This window comes from Budorcas taxicolor, chromosome 20, assembly GCF_023091745.1.
Source record: "Budorcas taxicolor isolate Tak-1 chromosome 20, Takin1.1, whole genome shotgun sequence".
Lineage (NCBI taxonomy): Eukaryota > Metazoa > Chordata > Mammalia > Artiodactyla > Bovidae > Budorcas > Budorcas taxicolor.
The window spans coordinates 28,469,702-28,489,570 of NC_068929.1; the positions used below are offsets into that span (position 1 = coordinate 28,469,702).

The window sequence follows — 19,869 nt, forward strand, 5'->3', positions numbered from 1 at the left end:
TATATCTTAGACAACTAATAGCACAGGCTACCTGATTGAGGTTTAGTTCTTAATGAACAAAAGCTAGGTGCTACACACACTGTAGCATTTTCCTCCTACAAGATATTAAAGTTGAGAACATTGCTTAGTCGTGTCTGACTCTTTGCGACACCGTGGACTGTAGCCTACCAGGCTCCTCTGTCCATGGGATTTTCCAGGCAATAGTACTGGAGTGGATTGCCATTTCCTTCTCCAGCGGATCTTCCCGACCCAGGGATCAAACCCGGGTCTTCCGCACTGTAGACAGACACTTTACCTTCTGAGCCACCAGGGAAGTCCTTTTGAAAAGAAAGCAAGATCATGCGAATTTGGACATAAGAGCCATCAGGCATCAGCTTCCTACACAGATGTAGCCAGCCCCCATCTTTTTACATATAATATATAGGTAGAAGTGTGGACAGTTTTAAGTTGGCTTAAAACTCAAGATTGAGAAAACTAAGATCATAGCATCTGGTCCCATCACTTCATGGCAAATAGATGGGGAAACAATGGAAACAGTGAGAGACTTTATTTTGGGGGGCTCGAAAATCACTGCAGATGGTGACTGCAGCCGTGAAATTAAAAGACACTTGCTCCTTGGAAGAAAAGCTATTACCAACGTAGACAGCAATTAAAAAGCAGAGACATTACTTTGCCAACAAAGGTCTGTCTAGTCAAAGCTATGGTTTTTCCAGTAGTCATGTATGGATGTCAGAGTTTGGCTATAAAGAATGCTGAGCACTGAAAACTGATACTTTTGAACTGTGGTGTTGGGGAAGACTCTTGAGAGTCTCTTGGACTGCAAGGAGATACAATCAGTCCATGCTAAAGGAAATCAGTCCTGAATATCCATTGGAAGGACTGATGCTAAAGTTGAAACTCCAATACTTTGGCCACCTGATGGGAAGAACTGACTCCTTGGAAAAGACCCTGATGCTGGGAAAGATTGAAGGCAGGAGGAGAAGGGGATGACAGAGGATGAGATGGTTGGATGGCATCACCAACTCGATGGACATGAGTTTGAGCAATCTCTGGGGGCTGGTGATGCACATGGAAGTGTGGCATGCTGCAGTCTATGGGTCACAAAGAGTTGGACTTAACTGAGCAACTGAACTGATGGACCGAGAGAAGAGAATGCATGTTGGAAAGCTGTGTATTAAATAAGAGCACACAAATGGGACACTGAGAGGATGTACCATTTTGCTCAGGAAAATCCAGGTTTAGATATTTCTACTAGCTTTCATCTTGCCCTCTGCCCAAGACTGGCATATTCCATCAGAATAAGTCCATGGAATTGGAAAATCAGCAAACATTGTTCCGTCTAATTTGGTCTCCAAATTGTTATAATGGAGAAAGTCTATTGTCTGTTAGGCCAAGGAACAAAATGTGTAGTTGATGTTGTTTTTAGCTGCCCTGAAAATGAATATTTAGGGACAGATCCTACCAGAGCTTGGAATCAGGGCTTCCTTCTTTCAATGCTTACTTCTTTCAACTGGCAGCCAGGACTCCAGAATGTAACCAAGGCTTGGCCAGTTGGATGCTCCAGCTTGATGGTCGGTGGTACCCAGTTGGAGTAGTTAGACGTCATTCTTATGCTGCAGTGGAGTTCAGTACAGGATGCCAAGCAGTTAGTACAAGTGGTGACTCCTGTACTAATTAATGGTTGTTGCAGTGTTACTGTAGACTGTATTGGTTCTAGCAATTTTTTAGTCTTCTGGTTTGTTCTGTGAATTATCAATAACCTTCCAATAAATCACTTTTCTGGTATTTGCAACCAGAACCTTGGCTGGTACAAAAGAAAAAGGAGGACATCCTTTTTAAAACACTCAACGATGATCAAGTATCATGTTTTCCTGGTAGCTTGCGATCTCCTTTGAATAGAGAGTGAGTGCTTTATTTGAAGAAAAAAAAATTCTTGATGTTGTTGAGACTTCATTCAAGTAAGACCCAGTTAAATATGTCAGGCTGTGGGATCCCTCTATTGTCTTCACCAGCCTGCGATATATAGCACCTGTACCATCTGTGTGATATACACAGGAACATAAGTTAAGGTATCTGTGGCCGTATTGATTCCAGGGAATAAAAGCAAACAATAAAAATGTTTATGATATAAATTAAGTCCACATTGCTACTTCTAATCTTTTGAGGGGACAGAAGGTTATGTTTGTCAGTACTTCATTTTTGATGAGTTATCTGTGGTGGAAAGAAATCCATTGATGTTTCATAGATGACCCCAAGTAGAACTGCTTGAATCTGTGTATTCAGCCTTTGCTTGTGAAGTTTGACAGTCTTCTAAAGTGTTTCTTTAATAAAACACACCTTTAAATAACTCTCTCAGATTCATTCCAGCTTCTAAAGTGAGAAGGTGGCTTGACGACCACTGCTGCCAGCTCAGCTGTGGATCTGAGATATCCAGCTGTGCCCTCTCTGCCTCTCTCATCACCAGCAACAGACTTCGCAATCAGAGTCTGTCTGACACGTGTGTTGATGTGTGAGGCGAGATAACGTCTAGTTCACTGTATTGACTCTTCTGAGTTAGACCATAGTAAACGTTTGTCTTTGTCAGCAGTTAAAGCAACGTGATTGGAGGATGCTCAAGAATTAGAGACACCACCACCACCCCCCTCCGCTCGCCAATAGTGTGCTTTTGTCTCGGTCTGCATAGACATAGCAGGAGATTTCATAATCAAAGAGAATTGATTTAACTGTTAAGATAGACCAGTCATGTTTAAAAGCTGTTTCTTCTCTCAGGAAAAAAAAATCTAGGATGGCCCCACTCTGCATCATATTATGTATGATCTCTTTTAATAGTTATTATAGCAAATCAAAAGGACTGTTTTTGTGATTAGCCACCATTCATACTTACCGTATCAAATCAGATCTTTGACCAGATGGACAAATAAAATAAATCCAGACCCTGAGTTATTTTGAATTGTACACTGTGAGAAGAGTCCTGATGGGTGGTCACAAAATCAGTTTTTGAGAAAGCACTATTCTAAGTGAAAAGTCTAATAACCACAATCACAGTGATAATAATACCTATTATTGAATACCGTTCTGAGTATTTAGTATATAGAATCTCATTTACTCCTCCCAACAATCCTTTGAGATGACCCTTGCTTTCTAGATTAGGAAACAGGTATTGGTGAAGTAACATTCAGATTGTAATAGGTTTGGATGTCAGGCTTGTCTAACCATGCACTTAATCAAGCCATGTGGTGAATTACTGGGGAGCGTATTCTACCTTGTGATAAATGCTGTACCAGACACTTAAGGTCCAAAACTGAATGAGAAGTGGAACCTGCATTTAAGTACTCCAAGCCCAGTGAGGGAACAGTGACTAAAGATCACCTTTATTCTATAGGACAGTGGATATTAGGACAGTGGAACAGAAAAAGTGCTAAGGGAGTTTAAAGAATGTCATCTCAATCAGATTAAGGGTTGTAGAAGTCTTCCTGGAAAAAATGATCATGTAGCTGAATTTTAAAGGATAGCTATGTGCCAGCTAGATGGAGATAGTGGAAAATGATGTATAGGCAGAGGGTCGCCTCCTTTGACCTGGAGCATGAAGGAGGCTGGGTCAGGAACTGCAAATAAGTCTGTGTGGTTGGCACGAGGACTATGTTGAACCCTGGTTTGGATACTTCATAAACATTATGAACATTATGTCACGTCATCCCTCTAACAACCATTCAAGGCCAGAAATAAAGCAAATCCAGATCATAGAGAGCCTATCTGCTTAGATAAGGAGTTTGGCCATTTTCCTGACAGCTATTGGTAGTGCTGGAGAAGACTCTTGTGAGTCCTTGGGACTGCATGGAGAGCAAACCAGTCAATCCTAAAGGAAATCAACCCTGAATATTTATTAGAAGGACTGATACTGAAGTTCCAATACTTTGGCCACCTGATGTGAAGAGCTGACTCACTGGAAAAGTCCCTGATGGTGGGAAAGATTGAGGGCCAGAGGAGAAGGGGGTGACAGAGGATGAGATGGTTAGATGACTTTACTGACTCACTGAACATGAGTTCAAGCAAACTCTGGGAGTTAGTGAAGGATGGGGAAACCTGGTATGCTGCAGTCCACGGGGTTGCAAAGAGTTGGACACGAGTTAGCAACTGAACAGCAACAACATGGTAACCATGGAAAGATTTTACATCATGGGAATGATTGATGTGCTTTAGGAAGATCATTATTAGCATTTTGTAGACAGAGTTGGGAAGAAGGCAATGGCAAACCACTCCAGTACTCTCGCCTGGAAAATCCCACGGGTGGAGGAGCCTGGTAGGCTACAGTCCACAGGGTTGGGGAGAGTCGGACACGACTGAGCAACTTCATTTTCACTTTTCACTTTCATGCACTGGAGAAGGAAATGGCAACCCACTCCAGTATTCTTGCCTGGAGTATCCCAGGGACCGAGGAGCCTGGTGGGCTGCTATCTATGGGGTTGCACAGAGTCGGACATGACTGATGCGACTTAGCAGCAGCAGCAGCAGACAGAGTTGGATAAGACCTGAAGTAAGGACACCAATTATGGAAGAGACAGTGTGTTTTCCAGGAGATAACGGTGACACCTTGATAGTGGTTTTAGGGCTGGAAAGGAACAGGGAGATGGTAGAGACCAAATTGGGCAGATTTAGAGGAATTGGTGACTGAGAGCTCTGTGGGGCTGAGCTCCATCTTCTTGGAGCCTAAAGGTTGTTAAGTGAAGGAATGCTGTATGGTTCCAAAATATGAAATAGGATTTCCACTGTTCAGGTCTACAAATAAAACAACTTTAGTTTGATTTGTTTTCCTGTTGACTATTCCAAGGCTTCCCATCTCCAGTTCCAAAAGCATGAAGAGCAGAGAGAATCTGCTTTGTTGGGATTTTTCCTAGGAGATTTTTAGATGACCTGTAAACCCACTTGAAGATCTACCTAGGGATTCTAGCTCTTTTAAAATATTTGCATCCCCTGATTTTTCCTAAGTGTACAGGGTATAGAAAAATGCCATTGCTAAGGAAGAGTAAACATGTTTTTGGTAGTGATTGTATTTTTATGCCCTGCTTTTCATTTAGAAAAACTGTTTAGAAAGTGACCAAAAAAGAGGTTCAAAACAAAATGTGTTACTGTCTCTTTCATGTTCAACTAAATTTGTATCTCTTTGCTTTTTAGGGGAAAACATAATAAATTGTCTGAAAATGACCCAGGTGAAGCCCTGATTTGTATACATCTATGAATATGCATTAAGCTTGTATGATTACATACAGTCAAACCTGGGGAATTTACTGCTAGTTTTATTGAATAATTCTGTCATTAGAAAAATTAGATACTCTGTCCAGCCATTGTAAAAGAAAAACTGCATCTTAAAAACAAGAAAGATGTTTATTTTCTACTTAGCTTCCTCTTTGAGTTTCTTCATTTTTATTTATAGAAAAATATCCCCGAATCTATTTCTTACATGAGAAGACCTAAAATTATGGATTGTTGGAATATAGGAGAATCTTGAATTAGAGTTCTTTTAGTCTAATTATCGGATACACGCCTTAACTTTTAAAACTCGACTTGTGGCTTATCTGGAAATACGTGTACTAGGACTTGTGAATACCACTATCAGGATGACTGATGCGCAGACTGGGAGCCACGTGGGCCCCTGGTCTGGTTCAACGCCGTGGCACTCTCTTCCATTCAAAGTCTCAAATGTCTGCCCCTCTGCAAAGCCGTGAGGCCAATGTCTGTAGCTGCTAAGCATGAAATCCCCTGCTTCTGTTTGTTTCTTTTGTTGCCACGAGTTAATAGGGACAGAGACAGGAGACAGCCCAGAACAAAGCAGAAATAATGGAGTATTTCACCCCAAAAAGGAATGTGGATTGAGAAATACAAAGGGGAAGGCAAAGACAGACTTAGTGTCCTGAGGCAGTGTGATGTATTGGACAGAAGCCTCAGCCCTGAGACAATTCTGGGCCAAAGCCTTCATCTGTGAGCTCAGAGCAGCCTGCATGGCCGAAAGGTTTGACCCATCTTATGTAAAAACAATTTATTGTTTTTTCCCCCACGAGGGTCTTAAAGGGCCACAGGATTTTTCACCTCAAAAAGTGGATTGCCCTTGTAACATGGAGAGGAGTCGTCTCCTGGGATCTGCCTGGTGATCAAGGGCCTCTTCACAGCACTCTGTCACCCTGCTGATTATTTCTGTAGCTGTGGGTGCCATTTTGAATTTATATTCTTCTCACATCTTTTGCAAGACCTTCTATGTAATCCCAGACATCAGAGCATTTTTCAAATTCATTTTTCTTCTTGCATATGGAAAGAAAGGGTTAGCTAAGAGCTTGCATGCTCATATAGGCTGTCTCTTTGACGTGGATTTCCAAACAGCCCAGTTTGTTCATGTATTTTCTCCTATACTCTTCCCTGACATGTTTTTTTTGTGTAGTATTTGCTTGTTTTATTTACTTTATTAAAGTATAATTTACATGCACATATATTTTAAAGGAGAAAATTTGAAGACTCTTCCTTTAGAGGTTTTTTCCACCTTATTTACCACGCTCAGAATCCGAAATCTCTGCCGTTAGCATGGGCTTTTCGTCAGACAGGCTTTGACCTTTCCATAGGACAAGAAAAGAGTTAAATGCAAGAAGCAAACAGCAGGCAAAAGATGCTAGCAGCCCTCCAGCGTCCTCTTTTCTTCCACCCCAGCCAGCTCCCCCTCCTTCTCTGCTCCCTAAGTCAGCCAGAAGGAACCCAGTTCCTTTAACTCTCCTGGGAGAAGGATGCCGTTTTCTGCCTGGAATAAGAGGTACTTCAGCCATGAATGGGACAGTGCAAGGAAGGAAGCATCACTGAGACGCACATCTTCCCCTTCCTCTGCCAGGCATCTGTCCAGTTACACAGGCAGGCTTGTTAAAGCCTCCCTTCACTCCCTCAGGACAACATCCCTGACTCCAGACGTGGCCGTACCAAGGCCAAGAGGACATGAGTAAGAGCTCTGGAGCCGAATGGCCCTGGTTGGAACCCCAACTCTTGTGTCTTACAAACTATCTGGCACAGTTTCGTATCTGTACATTGCCCTGTTCACAGAATGTCCCTAATTTCGCCTCTGTATGACACACCCTCGGGTATTAGAGGCTTTTCATTCCCATCACTCAGAAATTCCTCTGGAGCCAGACGATTACCAGAGTTCAAATCCTGGTTCCACTTAAACAACCATATTTAACTTCTTTGGGCCTCCTTTTCCCCAACTTAAAATGGGAAGTGCAAAGTAGTTTTCTCATTGGGTTGTTCCTAGGAGTAAGTGAATTAACTCTCACAAATCATTTATATCTTGTGCTTAATATAGTACCGATCACCTTTGGTTTTGGTTTTGTGTTATTAGGACACAGTTCTTCCTCATGTCTTTTTCAGAGTTTAAGCAGTTCTTTCAAGCTCTGTAAACGTTTGGTTGTATTTTCAAAAGATGGACCCATATTTTATTATTATAGACTTGGGAAATATTTTAAAATTATAGTTTTATATATTAACACTTAATATTTTTTTCAGTGGACGTATTTAACGTTAGAAAACATTCTAGAAATTGACTTCCTTTCAAAATCTTTTTTGTCATTGTGAGAGTTGATGAAGGTCAAAATGTATAGGTGTCTCTCTGGTTTTGAAACAAAACCACCTAAGAAATATATCCATTTCAAGTTATGGGTGACTTTTCTCTTGCTTTTAGGTACCAATTAACTAATTTTTTGTTAATCTGACAAATATTCATTGAGCAAAGTGCTAGGCCCCATCTGAGGGCTCCAGGGAAAGATGTAGTCATCCACCATAGGAAACCTCTGGGTTTTGTTTGGCAAGACCTGTTTTATTGATAAATAAGGAGGAGATAGTATGGTGCTTGGGCAGTGACTGTATGACTATGGGAAGCCCCAAAACTGACAGAAGAAAATTTTCCAGGAACTCTACAGAGCCTCAATCAAATTGAAATCACGTACAGAATAAAGTCATGTATTCAAGATGAAAAACAGAGCATCACTTGAAACAAATGCCATGTCCCCAGAGGCTAGGGATTAAGTGATACTGGCAGTGCCAGGGCCCGTGCCAGAGGGGGAGGCCCTCGAGCAGGACTCTGTCTAGAAATGTGAATTGTATGACAGCTCTGCCTCTCTGCTTTGGTGCTTGGCCACCCTGGGTGGCTGTAAAATTAAACTTTTTAACCGAGTAATCAGACCAGGGATTATTGGGTCAGTGTGCATAAATCTGTTATCTAATAATTCTGGTAGAAGTCAGGGAAAAAAATATATGTGGCATGATATTAACCACAGTGCTGGAAGTATGTTAAAGGACCAAGGAGTGGAAGAAAGGAATAGTTCTCTCTGATGGAATTGGAGGCCTTCTGGAGGAGATGTCATCTGAGCAGAACTTTGATCAGAAATTTGTCAAATAGAGAAGAGGCAGAACCTTTCTTCTGAGTACACGGGACCCGGGTGGCATAGAAACACGAAGTGCTCAGGCTGTTTGCGGGACTAGAGAGTGATTTGGAGGATGGCTGGCATCATTAAGGTAGAGAGGTAGAGGAAAGAGTGATATATGGCAAGTGCTTCATTGGTGCTTTACAGCGTCAGTTTGTTGAACAGTTGTTCCATGAGTTTACCAATGTCTGGTACTGTCCCCAGCAGAAATGGGGATATTTTAAGATAATCTTGCTGCCTTGGTGCTAGACCACCAGGCTGAAATACAACTCCTCATTGTACCCATGCGATTCTTGAATATTTTGGCTTAGGCTTTTTGGCTAATCTGCCTTTCAGCTCAGGCGTATACAATTTGTCCAGAGTCTACAACACAGAGTTACTACTGGTGATTCAGTCTTGGCCCTCTCTCAAGACATTGGCTCACCGTTTCCTCACATACAGTGTTGGTAGAAGCTCGTGAACTTAAGCTGGCAGGAAACAACCTGGATCTGAACATGATAAGGGAGAGACTTGGTTCTTTTCGGAAGGAGCAAGTCGTAACAGACCCTGTGCGAACAGACCTATGAACTGAGCAGTCTAAGCAAGAGACCATGACCTTGGTTGTCTGCTGGCATCCTGCATGCGGGCTCACCCTGTTCTCTATTCCCTGCTGCAAGAGCAGGTTAAGCTTTGTGTCTGTTAGTGTCTTTGGTTGGACTGGGAGGAGCATGTGGAGGCAGCTGTGGGCCGGTGGAAGGGAAGTACCATAGACTGGGCTGCATGGTGGACTGCCAGGCCCTCACCCAAGAGACATGACAATCATCTAAGATACCTTAGTGAGATAAGGTAAAGTAATAAATGCACTTACTTACTTGTATGCTACCATCTTGTAGCATAATGCATTGAACTAATAATGCCTCATAACATCCACCTAAAGAAAGGAAGTGGCTGATGGTATTAAAACGTTACTGGTTAATCATGGGGAGACTGAAGCCGGCTAGGTTTATGGGCCTGCACAGAATCATACAATGCCTCAGTGTCTGGCCTGGGAATGAAGCCTGAGTTTTCTGTGTGCTGTCAGGACAGCCGACAGCTTTGTGTTTAGCATTGTACACCACTGAAAGGGGCTTACTCTTAACAATGCACGGGCTGCTTTACGAGACAGACACAATGAACTTTGGTACAGTATAGTCTAGAGGCCAAAATGAGTAATTTTAAGTAAATTGACTACGAGATCCAAAGCTTCATTAAGTATTAAAGTGAAAACCAAGTGAAAACTGCAGTTTTTAGGGACTGACTCAAAAAACATGGACATTCTTCCCCCATTTGAAGTAGCATAGTTTTAAGCACCTTATTTTGTTGGCTTCACATCTGACACCATCCCTGTCAACCATTGGATTTATTTATTTCGAATAAACACCCAAAGAGTCTGTGACTTATTTCAAAGATACTGTCTTATAATAATTGTCAGTTTAACCGTTATGCTTTTTATGTTCCAAAATGTCTTATCTCTAGAGCCTGTGTTTTTGGGGTGGGTTGTTTTATTCAGATTTAGTTTGGATTCTTTCAGAACAGTTGAAATACAGAGCCTGAAATTCAAGAAAGAGATTGGAGGAAGAGGGGAAATATTATATTATGTGTCTTACCGGGCTGAAAACATGGGGTGGAGATGGCATCATAGGAGGAGAGAGAGACGAGATAAAAGACAGGAGTAGAGTAGAATGTCACTCCTCAATTGCCTTTTTGTTACCCACGTCTTAGATGACCTAGAATAAATGAGCAGATGATGTAGATATTTCTGGATTTGGCTGCAAAGTTTTTACACTCTGGAATTTAAAAAGAACATGAAGATAAAATTCTGGAACGTTTTCCAAAATATGTTGAGTAATATTGGCATATGAATGATTGAAACTGGGCAATATATGGCAATCAGTTCAGTTCAGTCACTCAGTCGTGTCCTACTCTTTGCGACCCTATGAACTGCAGACGCCAGGCCTCCCTGTCCAGCACCAACTCCTGGAGCCTACCCAAACTCATGTCCATTGAGTTGGTGATGTCATCCAACTAGCTTATCCTCTGTTGTCCCCTTTCCCTCCCACCGTCAATCTTTCCCAGCATCAGGGTCTTTTCAAATGAGTCAGCTCTTTGCATCAGGTGGCCAAAGTATTGGAGTTTCTGCTTCAACATCAGTCCTTCCAGTGAACACCCAGGACTGATCTCCTTTAGGATGGACTGGTTGGATCTCCTTGCAGTCCAAGGGACTCTCAAGAGTCTTCTCCAACACCACAGTTCAAAAGCATCAATTCTTCGGTACTCAGCTTTCTTTATACTCCAAGTCTCACATCCATACATGACTCCTGGAAAAACCATAGCCTTGACTAGACAGACCTTTTGTTGGCAAAGTAACATCTCTGCTTTTCAGTATGCTATCTAGGTTGGTCAAACTTTCCTCCCAAGGAGTAAGTGTCTTTTAATTTCATGGCTGCATTCACCATCTACAGTGATTTTGGAGCCAGGAAAAAAAAAAAGTCATCCACTGTTTCCCCATCTATTTGCCATGAAGTGATGGGAATGGATGCCATGATCTTAGTTTTCTGAATGTTGAGCTTTAAGCCAACTTTTTACGCTCCTCTTTCACTTTCATCAAGAGGCTCTGTAGTTCTTCTTCACTTTTTGCCATAAGGGTGGTGTCATATACTTATCTGAGCTTATTGATATTTCTCCCGGCAATCTTGGTTCCACCTTGTGCTTCTTCCAGCGCAGCGTTTCTCATGATGTACTCTGCATGTAAGTTAAATAAGCAGGGTGACAGTATACAGCCTTGATGTACTCCTTTTCCTATTGGGAACCAGTCTGTTGTTCCATGTCCAGTTCTAACTGTTTCTTCCTGACCTGCATACAGGTTTCTCAAGAGGCAGGTCAGGTGGTCTGGTATTCCCATCTCTTTCAGAATTTTCCACAGTTTATTGTGATCCTCACAGTCAAAGGCTTTGGCATAGTCAATAAACCAGAAATAGATGTTTTTCGGGAACTCTCTAGCTTTTTCGATGATCCTGTTGGATGTTGGCAATTTGATCTCTGGTTCCTCTACCTTTTCTAAGACCAGCTTGAACATTTGGAAGTTCGTGGTTCACATATTGCTGAAGCCTGGCTTGGAGAATTTTGAGCATTACTTTACTAATTTGTAAGATGAGTACACCTGTGCAGTAGTCTGAGCATTCCTTGGCATTGCCTTTCTTTGGGATTGGAATGAAAACTGACCTTTTCCAGTCCTGTGGCCACTGCTGAGTTTTCCAAATTTGCTGACATATTGAGTGCAGCACTTTCACAGCATCATCTTTCAGGATTTGAAATAGTTCAGCTGGGATTCCATCACCTCCACTAGCTTTGTTCATAGTGATGCTTTCTAAGACCCACTTGACTTTACTTTCCAGGATGTCTGGCTCTAGGTGAGTAATCACAGCATCATGATTATCTGGGTCATGAAGATCTTTTTTGTATAGTTCTGTGTATTCTTGCCACCTCTTCTTAATATCTTCTGCTTCTGTCAGATCCATACCATTTCTGTCCTTTATTGAGCCCATGTTTGCATGAAATGTTCCCTTGGGATCTCTAATTTTCTAGAAGAGATCTCAAGTCTTTCCCCATTCTATTGTTTTCCTCTATTTCTTTGTATTGCTGGCTGAGGAAGGTTTTCTTATGTCTCCTTGCTATTCTTTGGAACTCTGCATTCAAATGGGAATATCTTTCCTTTTCTCCTTTGCTTTTCGCTTCTCTTCTTTTCACAGCTATTTGTAAGGCCTCCTCAGACAACCATTTTTCTTTTTTGCATTTCTTTTTCTTGGGGATGGTCTTGATCCCTGCCTCCTGTACAGTGTCACGAACCTCTGTCCATAGTTCATCAGGCACTCTATCAGATCTAGTCCCTTTAATCTGTTGTTCACTTCCAGTGTATAATCATAAGAAGTTTGATTTAGGTCATACCTGAATGGTTTAGTGGTTTTCCCCACTTTCTTCCATTTAAGTCTGAATTTGGCAATAAGGAGTTCATGATCTGAGCCACAGTCCTCTCCTGGTCTTGTTTGGCTGACTGTATAGAGCTTCTCCATTTTTGGCCACAAAGAATATCATCAATCTGATTTCAGTGTTGGCCATCTGGTGATGTCCATGTGTAGAGTCTTCTCTTGTGTTGTTGAAAGAGGGTGTTTGCTATGACCAGTGCATTCTCCTGGAAAAACCCTATTAGCCTTTGCCCTGCTTCATTCTGTACTCCAAGGCCAAATTTGCCTGTTACTCCAGGTGTTCTTGACTTCCTACTTTTGCATTCCAGTCCCCTACAATGAAAAGGACATCTTTTTGGGGTGTTAGTTCTAGAAGGTCTTGTAGGTCTTCATAGATCTGTTCAACTTCAGCTTCTTCAGCATTACTGGTCAGGGCATAGACTTGCATTACCATGACATTGAATGATTTGCCTTGGAAACAAACAGATATCATTCCGTCATTTTTGAGATTGCATCCAAGTACTGCATTTCAGACTCTTTTGTTGACTATGATGGCTACTCCATTTCTTCAAAGGGATTCTTGCCCACAGTAGTAGATATAATGATCATCTGAGTTAAATTCACCCATTCCAGTCCATTTTAGTTCGCTGATTCCTAAAATGTCAATGTTCCCTCTTGCCATCTCCCGTTTGACTACTTCCAATTTGATTGGAAGCCTTGATTCATGGACCTAACATTCCAGGTTCCTATGCAATGTTGCTCTTTACAGCATTGGACCTTGCTTCTATCACCAGTCACATCCACAACTGGGTGTTGTTTTTGCTTTGGCTCCATCCCTTCATTCTTTCTGGAGTTATTTCTCCATGATCTGCAGTAGCATATTGGGCACCCACCAACCTGGGGAGTTCATCTTTCAGCGTCCTACCTTTTTGCCTTTTCATACTATTCATGGGGTTCTCAAGACAAGAATACTGAAGTGGTTTGCCATTCCCTTCTCCAGTGGACCACGTTGTGTCAGAACTCTCCACCATGACCTGTCTGTCTTGGGTGGCCCCACATGGCATGGCCTAGTTTCATTGAGTCAGACAAGGCTGTGATCATGTGATCAGATTGGCTAATTTATCAGTCACCTGCAATTTCATCATGTATTTAAGATTGATGACCATTTGGACCAGTTTAGGTGGGTCAGTCTTCTTTTCAAGAGATAGTTCAGGGGAATTTCAGTAGAGGAGCTAAGCACAAATGGGGGTGTTTAGAGCAGGAATGTGGTCTCTCCCCTCTGTTCCCAAAAAGATCAAATCAACCCAGTAAGAGAGACTAGTGGTGTTATCTGTCATAGCTGAACTTGGCAGAGCTCTTCTTAGTGCACAGCTGCTGGCTAGTCTTTGAGGGAATGCGTACATACGTATATCTGTCTCTCAGGAAAACTCTCATCATGAGTCCAGGGGACTTCTTTCTTTTATGGGTAAGAAAAAGTTTGCAAAAAGTCTGTCATTATCAGCCAACCTTCCTACGAAATTGGGATGTGATCTACTGGCATCTAGGATACTTTTTGTAGTCCTAGTCATTAATCTTGTAGGAAAGGCAAAATCAAGCTCAAGTAAGGCCAGAGAAAGGTCACTAATCTTGTGGAGTGGGAGGGGTTTGCTATATGAAGGCAGACTGAAATAATTAGGACTTCTCAGACTTGAAAAGACTGAGAAGAAATATGATTAGAGTTTAATAAATCCAGGAAGAACATGAGTTAGATGATCATAGAATTTACCAGAAGTAGGCAGAGCTTCTTAAAAGCCAAGGAAAAGTGAATTTAGGACGAAAAGAAGTTCTGTCATACCAAGAAAGTAGGTCCTGCACGTCAAAATTACTCTTTTGGGAACTGGGCTTAAACTTCTGGCGTTGGAGAGAAATGAAAAAGTCTAGTATTTCTCATTGTTAACACTATTTCTTGAAGTATGAGGTGCCCAGAGAGCATCGATCAAGCTTCCTGTTAACCTTTACATTTTCTTTTCTCCTTTCTTAGATGATATTTAAATGTCATTCAGTAGTGATTCATTGAAAGTGGATTCTATGCTGTGGTCTCCACTAAGCACTGGGGATACTGAGATGAAGATGGACAGATATGGTTCCCACAGTCTGGTGATAGATAAGAAGCTAATTGTCTGTGTGATGAATTGACAACAAATGTGCTCTGAGAGCTTGACACAAAATTGCTCACATACTCTTAGCAGCAGAGCAGGCAGTGCTGAGGAAGTGGTTCTTTAACCGGAATCTGAAAGTCAGTGAAGCGTTCACCACCCAAAAGTTGGGGGAAAAGGGAGTGGCATGTGTTGAATGCTGTGCGATGCCAGAAGGTCAGTGTTACTGGAGGTGGAGGATTAAGATGGAGAGTTACAGAGATGAGGCTGGAAGGTTGGGTTAAGCAGATCATGGAGGGCCCTGTAGACCACCAGGATCATAATGGCAGCCGCATAAGAGAATAGAGGGGGCGGGCAATGGTTAACGTACTAGGACTCGTTGGAGGATTTTGATGTTGTTCAAGCAGCAGTGACCTGGGCTGGAGAGAAGCAGATAGATTCTGGAGCTATTTCAGAGGTTGTACAGATTGGACTTCCTGACTATGAGAAGTGAGGGTGAGACATAGTCAAGCTTGATTTGTAAGAGTATAACAGCCCGTTAGACCTCATATTTCATCTGCGTGAGAAGAATTAGCACAGACTTTTTATAGGTCTTTTCTCTCATGATCGCCAAAGGACCAAGAGGTCAATAGATCTGCATCTGTCTCATCTCCCTGCCTCCTCCTTCCTCTCATGCATCTTTCAGGGCCTCCCTAAATACTTTATAAACTAGCTGGTCTCTAATAAGCAGATGTCAATTAAGTAGAAAGACCAAAAACTGCATGGACGATTTGCAGTCTCCCAAATCCCCTGGTCTTTTAACTATTGCAGAGCAAGTGCTGGTTCATAGTACCCTGAGGTCATTTGATCTGAAGCAAAATTCTACGTTGCGTCAGAAGAGGATTTTTGTTGCTATTTATTTAATTTTCTTTTCCCAAAAGTGGAACTCCTTCTGTTTGGTGGTTTAGGAAGGCTAGTTGAAGTTCCAAGGGTGGTATGTGATTTTCTTTGTCCAGATTTAAGAAGTCAGTGTTTTGTTTTGTTTTGTTTTTAACAAAATTGATCAGTAAGGGAACCTTTTCTGTCACTTTGCTTTTTCAGCATACTTTTCCCCAGTTTCTCATCTCATTTAGATGATAGCCCTGATGAAGCCCAGTCACCCCATATTGGGCTTCCCTAGTGGCTCAGATGGTAAAGAATCCACCTGCAATGCAGAAGACCCAGGTTTGATCCCTGGATTAAGAAGATCCCCTGGAGAAGGGAGTGGCTGCCCACTCCACTATTCTTGCCTGGAGGATCCCATGGATAGAGGAGCCTGGCGGGCTACAGTCCATGGGGTCACAAACAGTCAGACATGAGTTAGTGACTAAGCACACACAAAATGTTTCAAAAGTCAGGATTACAGTGATATATGTGGGAACTGGATTTAATGATTTTAAAAGAATTTTATTTTGAAATAATATTAAAGCATTGTAAGACTAGTACATGGAATTTCCTTTAGACTCCACTCAGGTTCCTCCGTCATTAACATTTTACCATGATTGCTTTATTACATTCCTCACCATCTAGGTGTGGAGGTGGTGATGGAGGTAGAGATTTAGAAATATTCTTAGCCAGTTAACTGCAGATGTCAAGACCCTTCATCACTAAACATTTTAGTATTTGTTTTCTCAGGACAGTGATATTCATTTGCTAACCATAGTCTAATGATAAAATTCAGGAAACTTAACCTTATGCAGTACTATCATTGCAGGTTCTAATATTCAGTCTCTATTCAGCTGTTATCTGTTGCCCAACAATGTTGGTTTATGGTGTTTTTCCTCCCCTAATCCAGGATCCAGTCCAGGAGGCATTGTGATTATTACGTCTCTTTAGCCTTCTTTAACCTGAAACAGTTCCTCAGCCTTTCTTTGAGATGTTAGAGGCGAGCAGGCTAATTGTCCTGCAGAATGCTCCTCACAGTGGTGGTGTCCGACCTCCTGGTGCTTGGATGCTGGTGGTGCATTTTTGACGGGAAAATTGTGCAATGACGTGGTGCCCCTTGCAGTGCCCGCATCACAGCAGGAGGGGGTCTGCAAGTCCTTGTGGGTCTCATTCCTGGGATATTAATTTTGAATGCTCAGTCAAGGCGATATCCTCAGGTCTCTCACTGTCAAGGCCCCTTTCCATCTTAGAATGAATAGGATATTTGGTTACTTCTCAATATGTGATTTAAAATGTGACTGTGCTTTGCCTCTACAGTCTTATTAAAGGGCCGTATTTCCCCTCTCTTGGCAGTGTTTTAGAGCACTCTGTTGCAAGGGTCCACCGCCTGCACGCCCAGAGTATGACCTGGTCTGCATAGGCCTCACGGGCTCTGGCAAGACCAGTCTGCTGTCCAAGCTCTGCAGCGAAAGCCCTGACAGCGTTGTGTCAACAACAGGTGGGTACTGCACCAGGGTCCACGTCCTTTTCTTCCCCCTCATTGAGATGCTCTCTTTTGCTTCCTATGCTTTGGTGGGATCCCCTCATTTCACTGAGATTGTTCAATGAGTGTATTATTTATTTTCAGTTACTCTTATTTTTCAAACTATATTTAAAGGAGGCTTTAATAGCATTGTTCTTCCCTGGTGGTTCAGACGGTAAAGTGTCTGTCTATAATGCGGAAGACCCGGGTTTGAGCCCTGGGTTGGGAAGATCCCCTGGAGAAGGAAATGGCAATCCACTCCAGTACTATTACCTGGAAAATCCCATGGACAGAGGAGCCTGGTAGGCTACAGTCCATGGGGTCGCAAAGAGTCAGACACAACTGAGCGATTAGGACTTAATAGCATCAAATTGTACCTTCCATCCCTCTAGTTTGTCATTTCAGTGCCACTGAATAAATCAAGCCAGGAGAATGCTGATAGAAAATAACTCTGCAGCCTAGACTCCTAGTACTGTGACAAATGGGTTTATCTCAGACCCATTGAGTGCCCTTCTCCCTGGAGGTATCACCCTAACCTACTTGTGTTGGTCACACACTCCCTACACAGTACAAGTAGAATCTCAGTCTTCTTCCTTGGAAGATGGTAGGCACAGGGACCATCACTCAGGCTTACCATGTTCACTGAGGTGGCCTAGAAAAGTCAGTCTAGGCAGTGGTTCTCAGTCTGGGCACATTTTGCTCCTGAGGGGACATTTGGTAATGTCTGGAGACATTTTGGTTCTTATAACTGGGGGAAGGTGTGACTGACTTCTTTTGTAGAAGCCAAGGATACTGTTAAATATCCTACAGTACACATGATGGGCCCCCACCAGAAAGAATTATCCAGCTCAAAGTGCTATCAAGAGCTTTTGTCACTCCCCCAATACTTCCTCTTTTTCACCTGAAAATGAAAGGAAAGACAGGTGTTAATTAAAGGAAATTATGAAAGAATAGTTGAAGGAAATGAAAAACAGAGGTACTGTGGGAGGAGTGGGCTGAGACATTGTCTGCAAAACTTAAAAAGATTTTTCATGCAGACAGCTTACTTTGAGCACCTACCTTGGAGAAGGAAAAGGCAACCCACTCCAGTTTTCTTCCCCGGGAAATCCCATGGAAAGAGGGGCCTGGCAGGCTACAGTTTGTGTGGTCACGAAAGAGTTAGACATGACTTAGCAACTGACACAAGCGCAAGCAAGCACCATGTGCTAGATCCAGGGTTAGAAACTGGGGCTAACTCTAGTTAACATTCCAGAGAGTCAGTCTACTGGCCACATAGACATTAAGCTTGTGTCTAGAAATATACAAAGGAGGAGGAATGATCAGTTTTGCTTGGACTGGTGGGAGGAAAGGATGATGCATGGCTTGTCCAAGAGGTAAGAATAAGAGAGTGAGGTAGAAGAAGAAAGAAGATTTGGGGGCCAGAGGGGAAGTCTGTGTAAAGGCAGAGAGGCCTGAAACAGGATGCTACATCCTGGGAACCACATTTCCATGTGGCTGCGATGCATGGTTTGTAGAATGTCAGGAGTCACAAGAGATAGGCAGTGGCCAAATCTTGGCAAACCATTGTTACTGTGCTCAGGAATTTAACTCTTAGCCATTAAGTAAGGCAGTGGTGGGAGGCAGAAAGGGAGATATTAGATAGGATATATCTCATCTTCTGCTGCCCGCTTCTCCTTCTGCCCTTAATCTTTCCCAGCATCAAGGTCAGTGAGTTAGCTGTTTGCATCAGGTGGCTAAAATGTTGGAGCTTCAGGTTTATCATCAGTCCTTCCAGTGAATAGTCAAGGTTGATTTCCTTTAGGATTGACTTGTTTGATCACATTGCAGTCCAAGGGACGCCTCATGAGTCTTCTCCAGCACCACAGTTTGAATGTATCAGTTCTTCAGCACTCAGCCTTCTTCATGGGCCAATTCTCACATCCATACATGACTACTAGAAAAACCATAACTTTGACTATAGGGACGTTTGTCAGCAAAGTGATGTCTCTTGCTTTTTAATACGTTGACTAGGTTTGTCATAGCTTTCCTTCCAAGGAGCAAGCGTCTTTTAATTTCATGGCTGCAGTCACCATTCGCAGTGATTTTGGAGCCCAAGAAAATAAAATGTCACTGTTTCCATTTTTTCCCCTTCTATTTGCCATGAAGTGACGGGATCAGATGCCATGATCTTCATTTTTTGAATGTTGAATTTTAAGCCACTTTTTTCACTCTCCTCTTTCACTCTTTCTGCCATTAAAGTGGTATTATCTGCATATCTGAAGTTGCTGATAGTTCTCTCGGCAGTCTTGATTCCAGCTTGTGATTCATCCAGCCTGGCATTTTGCATGATGTACTCTGCATATAAGTTAAATGAGCAGGGTGACAATACAGTGTTGTCCTACTCCTTTCCCAGGGGAGTGACCTATAGAACAACTTCAATTCACCTAATATATGAGTAACACCTAATATTTTAATGTATCAAGGTGAGGGTTTAGAGAAAGGGATAGAAAAAGTAATTGAAGAAATGATGAATGAAATGTAACCTGTCTTGAAGATAAATAACAAATCCAAGACATTCATTGAACCACAGGCACAAGAGATAGTACACCAAGTCATGTCTTAGTGAAATTATTAAAGCCAGTGATAGTTTGTGATAGTTAATTTTATGTGTCAATTTGGCTGGGCCACAGTGCTCAGATATGTAGTCAAACACTGTTCTGGATATTTCTGTGAGTGTGTTTGTTTTTATATATATATAAATGAGATTATATATATGAGATTTATATATATATATGAGATTAATATATAAATCAGCAGACTTTGAGTAATGTTCTTTATATAATGCAGTTTGGCTCATCTAATCAGTTGAAGGCCTGAATAGATCAAAAGACTGACTTCCC

At 42.1% G+C, this 19,869-nt stretch overlaps 1 protein-coding gene across 1 annotated transcript in view; it reads left to right on the top strand.

Moving 5' to 3' along the window:
- The window catches only part of ARL15 (ADP ribosylation factor like GTPase 15), a 461,663-nt gene that overhangs the window by 145,717 nt on the left and 296,077 nt on the right, over window positions 1–19,869 (top strand). Inside the window, exon 2 of the mRNA XM_052659240.1 lies at window positions 16,822–16,966. Coding sequence (XP_052515200.1) covers window positions 16,822–16,966 — 145 coding nt within the window. The remainder of the gene's footprint in view (window positions 1–16,821; window positions 16,967–19,869) is intronic.